This window comes from Orycteropus afer, unplaced genomic scaffold (assembly GCF_000298275.1).
Source record: "Orycteropus afer afer isolate SDZICR_OR568_19922 unplaced genomic scaffold, OryAfe1.0 scaffold00718, whole genome shotgun sequence".
In the NCBI taxonomy this organism is placed as follows: domain Eukaryota; kingdom Metazoa; phylum Chordata; class Mammalia; order Tubulidentata; family Orycteropodidae; genus Orycteropus; species Orycteropus afer.
Genome location: NW_006922305.1, coordinates 643871 through 651232, shown reverse-complemented (window position 1 = coordinate 651232; position 7362 = coordinate 643871). Strand labels below are relative to the sequence as shown.

At 43.6% G+C, this 7362-nt stretch overlaps 1 protein-coding gene across 1 annotated transcript in view; it reads left to right on the top strand.

Annotated features, from left to right (window-relative positions):
- The first annotated feature begins 1262 nt into the window (after positions 1-1262).
- The window catches only part of LOC103211295 (zinc finger protein 577-like), a 19510-nt gene continuing 13410 nt past the window's right edge, over positions 1263-7362 (top strand). The window contains exons 1-6 of the mRNA XM_042783184.1: positions 1263-1328; positions 2187-2313; positions 2569-2664; positions 2723-2727; positions 5591-6103; positions 6431-6736. Coding sequence (XP_042639118.1) covers positions 1263-1328; positions 2187-2313; positions 2569-2664; positions 2723-2727; positions 5591-6103; positions 6431-6736 — 1113 coding nt within the window. The remainder of the gene's footprint in view (positions 1329-2186; positions 2314-2568; positions 2665-2722; positions 2728-5590; positions 6104-6430; positions 6737-7362) is intronic.

The window sequence follows — 7362 nt, the reverse complement described above, 5'->3', positions numbered from 1 at the left end:
GAGACAAAGTGTATGTGAGCTGCTGTATGGAAAGTGAATTTGCGCTGTAAACTTTCACCCAAATCACAATTAAAAAAAAAAAAGTCAGGTGTGCTTTGACCTTACAAAGAGGTCATGGAGTTTGCAACGAACCTCCTGTAACTTCACAAGAGGCCAAGGATAGAGATTCATAGTCCAAAGCTGAGTCCTATGTGACGGTCAGAAAGGCTTCCGTCCTCCAATCTTTCACCGATTCTGACGTCAGCGGTGTCCCTCTGATGGCACTAACTTCTTTTTCTGCTGGGTTTAATAGTTCATTGCAGTGGCCTTACAGAACTCACAGGCAATACTCCTGATTATGACATTAGGGACGTAACAGGTTATAGTTCAGGATCAGATACAGCTCAGGATACAGTTCTTCAGTCAGGACAGCTTTTTCTCGGCTCTGCCACAGGCATACTTCTCTCTGGCCTTGGCCTCTGCCCTTCTTGAGCCAGTGTTGCAGAGCTCTTTTCGCTTTGCCACTAGGTGTCCAGAGAAGCACCCTCCTCCCCCAGGAGCCTCCAGCCTGAAGGCACACAGTTTCTCGCTCTTTGGGCCAGGAGCCCTCTGCTCTGTATCTGCCAGTCTCTTGGTTCTGCTGCCTCTGCTGCTTCTCCCCATCTCTCTGCTGTCCCCTGCTGTCTCAGGAAAGTTGTGCAGCTCTCTCTCTCTTTCTCTCTCTCTCCTGGGTTGAGGAGGTCCAGCTCAGGGATCGCTGGTCTAAGGACACACTCGACTCCTGCTTGGTCTTTCTTGATGGTAGTGTTATCCCCGTTTTCCACCTCTGGGAGGGCTCATTTTCATCCTAGCATATTGCACACAATTGCCTAATCCCTTGAGACTGTGGTCTCTAGTTACCCTTTAGGTCAGGAACTCACTCCTGTAGCTTCCAGCCAAACAGTAGACCAGCATATGGGGTGAACATTTCCATCAGGTAGATACACTCCTTAGAGCGATCAGTTGTGGGAGAACAGTAGGGCAGCATTTGGATGAGGAGATTGCCCAGGGGGCAGGAACGCACAGGGAAGGACACAGGGAAGAGGTAGCTACAGGGAGGAGGTGGGAAGAGAGCTGTTACACTGTGGGCAAGTGCAGTCAGTGTCATGAAACAAAATGATTATGTAGTTTGTAGATATAAGCAGCCAGCCTTTAGATTTCTCAGGCAGGATGAAGCCAGAAGAGAAGCAGAAGGAAATCAGTGGAGAGAAGGGGGAGACAAGGAACCTCCTAAAAGGGCTGTAATGGTCAAAGGCTGTAACACTGAGGACACTGAGAAGTCCAGAAAGGGCCCAGCAGCAAAGCCAGAGGTGACACACCAGGAAGGGGTCCAAGGTCAGAGCCAGTGGTGAGAGGAACTGAAGTAGCCCAGTAGCAGGTGGTGAAAAATGGTAGGGGCAAAAGTAGCCTGCCTCTAGGGGACTAAGAGGGAATGTCCTCAGGAGGCCAAGTGGAGCTGAGAGAGTTGTCCTGCACTGAGGAAGGGAGACTACATATACTTCCCGATCCTGTATCCCTAGTTAGGCTGTTGATCCTGACCTTGAGTCGTACCCGGCTCATTAATCAACCACTTAACTGTAGGAATGTTTTGTGAGTTCTTTGTGGCCATTGCAGTGGGATAACAAACCCAGAGGAGAAGCAGAGAGTGCCATAGGAGAGACACCTGGTGTCTGAATTGGTGAAACATTGGAGGGTGAAGGTATCTCTGACCTTCACCTCAAAGAGATCAGTCTTGAACTGATTCTAATAATTATTTCTCCTGAAATTAGACAGTTTCTGACAATGCCCCTATTACAGCCATTATTCCTCGTGCCGTTTCATAGTACGCTATCAACTTACCTGTTAATATATATACATATGTTTGTGTATTATATGTGTGTGTGTATATATAAACATGGCATATTTCTAGCTTACAAACACTATGTCACTGTTACGCATCAGAGAAAATTTAACTTCATGAGTGGGTGCATTGATTATGGAATGCACAGATTCAGCATAGCTTATTATGATTTTCCATCTTCTCTAAGATATTTAAAAAAAAAAAAAAAAAAAAACCTAGGCATATGTATGCAGCAGCCTGTATAGAGGAAATGGGCAGAACTTCTCTCACATTTCAGTCATATCATCAAATGGAAAATACTTCATTAAACAGAATCCTCTTGATACAGGGATCACTGACATTCAGCGATGTGGTTGTGACGTTCACCAGGGAGGAGTGGCGGCTCCTGGACCCTGCTCAGAGGGCCCTGTGCCAGGACGTGATGCTGGAGAACTACAGCAACCTGGTGTCCATTGGTGAGGACGGCTTTCCTGTCATTGGCCTTTCCTTTCTTGGCTGCTGAGACCTTTGCAGTGTCTGTGGTACTTGGACGAGATAGATTTGCGTTCTACTCTCTGGCCCTAGATGGTTGAGTATGTTCTTTCCAGTCTTGACAGAAGAACCTTTCATTTGTACATATGACAGTTGTTTATTCACAAATACAGCATTCTGCAGTCTTCAAAAACCCAAGGCCATCTGATGTGTCTAAGAGTCTGATTTCCCATGAACAGGGTATCGAGGTAGCAAACCAGATGCACTGTCCAGGCTGGAACAAGGAGAACAGCCCTGGACTGTGGTAGATGACAGCCATAGTAGAATCTTCTCAGGTGAGCGGGCACAAAGCAGCAAGAGGGGAAGGCTGTGGAAGTCACATTCAGCTCAGAGGAGGTGTTACATCTGTGAGTGATTTCGGAGGATGAATTAAAATACCTCCCCATCTCCCTTTCCCCACTTAAGACCTTTTTCTTTCTAGGAGTTTAGAGAAATAATATCCTCTTCTGTCTCTTCTGAGATCAGATCCCTGTTTATTTGATCTACATATTGGTAACTTTGGTTCCACAATTTTCTTCTTCCTGGGATTCTCCAATCTTTTTCCTCTTCATCTCCTTCACCTCCCTTACTATGAAATTCCACCTTCCAGACCTCTCACCAAAGAGAGAGCTTTGCATTCATAAACGCCCTCAGCATATGTCACCTCTCTCACCCATTGGGTATTACAGATTTCCCTTCCTAGCACCAGCCCTGCAGGCTCTTTTCCCCTTTTGGGTTCATTAATTCTTTAGGAAAACTCACAGAATTTACATAGACTACTTCTACTTACAATTCCAAACCAAACCAAACCCATGCCCTCAAGTCGATTCCAACTCATAATGACCCTATAGGACAGAGTGGAACTGCCCCAGAGGGTCTCCCAGTCTGTCAATCTGTATGGAAGCAAAGCCCAAACCACACCCACTGGTGTGGAGTCAATGCCAACTCACAGACCTCTAGAGGACAGAGTGGCACTACCCTATAGGGTTTCCAAGGCTTTCAGTCTTTACAGAAGCACACTGCCACATCATTATCTTGAAGAACAGCTGGTAGGTTCAAACCTCCAGTCTTTCAGTTAGCAGCTGAATGTTTAACCAGGACTCCTCATATTTACAGTTAGCCACCAGAGAGGATTCAATGAAGAGGCACCTCAGGCATGACCTGGGAGAGGTCCTGGCATGAGACTTCCATTGTCTACAGGGACATAGATGGATGGATGTTCTCAGCAGTCCAAGAAGCCTTGAACTTCCTTTTCTGTGGCCTTTTGCTGGGTTCATTTTGCACTCATACTTGGAACCTTGTCACCTGGGCATTGTTGAGTGAAAAAATGAAAAAGCATGAAGGGTTGTAACAAGTCCCTTCACCTCTTCAAGTTAGTTGGCAGATGTGTCTGTGTAGCCCCGATCATTTCCACACCTTCTAAGTTTTGACTGACTGTTACAAAACACAAGCACACCTTGATTGCTAGACAATTCTAAGGGTTTTCTTTCAAGGAAGGAGCCTGGTTGGCACAGCAGTTGATAACTTGGCTACTAACCAAGCGTCAGTTCTTTAAACCCACCAGCCCCTCTGGCGAGAGAAAGATGTGCCAGTCTGCATCCATAAAGTTTACCACCTTGGAAACCCTATGAGGCAGTTGTACTCTGTCCTTCAGGGTTGCTGTGAGTTGGCATTTAGTCTTCATCAGTGTGTTTGGTTTATTTTTTTAATCTTTCAAGGGATCAAAAACAAAAGGCAAATTGAGTTCTTAGTCCCACACTAATTCTAATCTTTCTCCTAGTTCACTGTAAGTTTTCCTACTGTCTTCGCTTCAGTTGCTAAGTGGACTTTTCCAATTCCAAAGTTCTAACTATTAGAATGATTAAAACGTTGGTGTTCCTCTCCTTTTAATGCACATATTCTCCAAACAAGATCTTATTCTGTTATCTGTGTCCTTAAATTATAGTTAAATACTAAAGTTTTCTAAATTGTTACCTCTATTCAGGATAGTCATCTTTCAGATTTACTTTATTTCTATGCTTATATATGTAATAAACATCTTGAAGTTGCTTGTCTTCAGAATGTTCTCTTGAACATTCTATACATCAGTGATATTCCTCATCTCATTAAAAGACACTGCCTCATGGCTCCATTGAAATACTTAGCAGCAACCCTTTGTTCCTCCCTTTCTTTATTCCACCCTGTCAACAGTGAAGCCTTCTCATCCTTCAAACTGTGTCCTCATTTTCTCCACTCCTTCCTAGCCCTCTCATAAAAGCCACTTTTCACAATCTGCAGCTCCTTCCTTTATGGGTTTCCTTCCCCCCCCCTTCCTCCAGTACTTTGTGAAACTAGAGTATAGGATCCATAAACATAAGGAATCTGTGTGTCCCCAATAACTTTATGAGGCATGTGTCAAAATTGTCTTCTAGGTTTAACACTCTGTAATGTTCACATAGCTAACTATGCCTGGTGAATAGTTGTCTTTCAGTAAGGATTTGTGGTGTGAATAAATCTGTCCTTCTGCAGTTGGGATCTGGGGGGCCTTACAGCCTGTCTACAGGTCATAGTGACTTGCTTGTATTTTACATTCTGTTCATGTTTTACACAGCCTTATTTGGGAGGCATCCAAACTTGTCTTCATTCATTATCTATTATCTTACCTTGTTTCTACACTCATAGCTTTTGTGTTTGGTTGGTTTACATTATTCTGTTTTTATCAACATGTAAGGAATATTAAGCTTGGTAATATATTCACACTCATAACAGAGGGTTGTCACTAAAGATCCACCTTCCATCAATGCATTTTTTAAATGGCTTCATTCCAGTTCTGGAGAGTGGAAGGATTCATTGTTCTCTTCTTTCCTAGAAATCCAGAAAGTTGATGGTCATCTTCTGGGATATTCTCAGAATGGAAGAACAGTGGACAGAGTGGAACAATGTTATGAACATAACACATTGGACAATATTGTTCATCAGCACCAAAATCATTTTCCTTTAAGAGAAGATCATGGTATGTTTGACTTGCATGAAGAAGCTGTGAAATCAAATTTCACTTCACCGGCAGTCAACCAGAGCAGAAGCAATAAAATTAAGAACACCGCTGAGGTTAATGGAGATGAGGAAACCTTTCTCCATGATGACCATGAGCAATTTTGTGCTGAAATGAAATTTCCTGGGAGTCAAAAATCAAACAGCACAAGGTCCCTACTCATTAAAGATCAGAAAAGTCACAAAACAGAGAAACCACATGTGTGTAGTGAGTGTGGGAAAGGCTTCAACCATAAGGGAAGTCTCGTTATCCATCAGCGAACTCACACTGGAGAGAAACCCTATGTGTGTGGTGAATGTGGGAAAGGCTTCAACCGTAAGGGAAGTCTTGTTACTCATCAACGAATTCATACTGGAGAGAAACCCTATGTATGCAGTGAATGTGGGAAAGGCTTCAATCATAAGGGAAGTCTTGTTATCCATCAGCGAACTCACACTGGAGAGAAGCCCTATGTATGCAATGAATGTGAGAAAGGCTTTATCCATAAAGGAGATCTCACTATTCATCAGCGAACTCATACTGGAGAGAAACCATATGTATGCTGTGAATGTGGAAAAGCCTTCGCCCGGAAGGGACAGCTCATAATCCACCAGCGAATTCATAGTGGAGAGAAGCCCTATTTGTGTGGTGAATGTGGGAAAGCCTTTATCCATAAGGGACATCTCATTATCCATCAGCGAATTCATACTGGAGAGAGACCCTATGTATGTGGTGACTGTGGGAAAGGCTTCATTTATAAGGGAACGCTCATTATTCATCAGCGAATTCATACTGGAGAGAGACCCTATGTATGTGGTGAATGTGGAAAAGGCTTCAGCCAGAAGGGAAGTCTCGTTATTCATCAACGAATTCATACTGGAGAGAAGCCCTATGTGTGCGGTGAATGTGGGAAAGCCTTCAGCCAAAAGTTACGCCTCAAAGCACATCATCAGTCTCACACAGGAAGGATTGCCTTTTCATGCAGTGAATGTGGAAAATCTTATTCCCACAAGGAAACTCTCACTAGACATCAGAAAATTCACACAAGAGAGAAAACCTTTCATTGCAGTGAATGTGAAAAAGTCTTTGAATCGAAGTCAAAGCTCATTGTACATCAAAAGTCTCATACAGGAAAGACACTGTATAGCTGTAATGAGCGTGGAAAAACTTGTGCCCATGCTTCTAGCTGTTTTTCACATGAAAGAAAACACACAAGAGAGAAACATGTGGATTCAGTCAGGGTGGAAAACCCTTCCAGAGCGAGTCATAGCTCATCCCATAGCAGTGCTGTCACACAGGCGAAGAGCCCTGTCAGTACAGTGACTGTGCAGATGCCCACTGTGGCAGCCCAGGCATCAGTAAGCACCAGTGGGCTCCTAACAGATGGGAACGTGGTTCTTGTGGGGCCGTCTGTTGCCAGAAGTGAACCCTCAGTAGACAACAGGGAATTGCTACAGCAGAGAAACCTTACGAACACAGTGAACGTAGTAGTGCCGATAAATACATTGAATGTGGTAGGGCCTTCAATGACCAATTACATCTTATTTTATGTCTCACAAAACCCATAAGACACACTCATATACATTCACGGGGTGAGGCTTGAGCAAAAATGTCTACCTCATTGTATGGTTACAAAATGTACACTGGGGAAAGCGTATGAATACAGAGACCAGATGGGAAAGCCCAATACACTCATCCTATGTAAATAAGTACTTTAATGTCAAGACTTAATTATAATGTTAACAAACACATATTAGTTGTTCTGTTTTTGCCAATTAAATGAAAGAAAGTATGAGTTAATCTCTGTGGAGGAAATACATACTGTGAATTTTACAACAGAAAAGGTCATGAGTATCTGTAATGTTGCTGTCAATGAAAAACCACACAGGAAGTGGTTGGTGGTAAAGGGGCAATCCTGAATTGTTGGGGTGTAGGGCACATACATAACAGTTCATTTTCCCCAGATCAGTGTGAAGGGTTAACC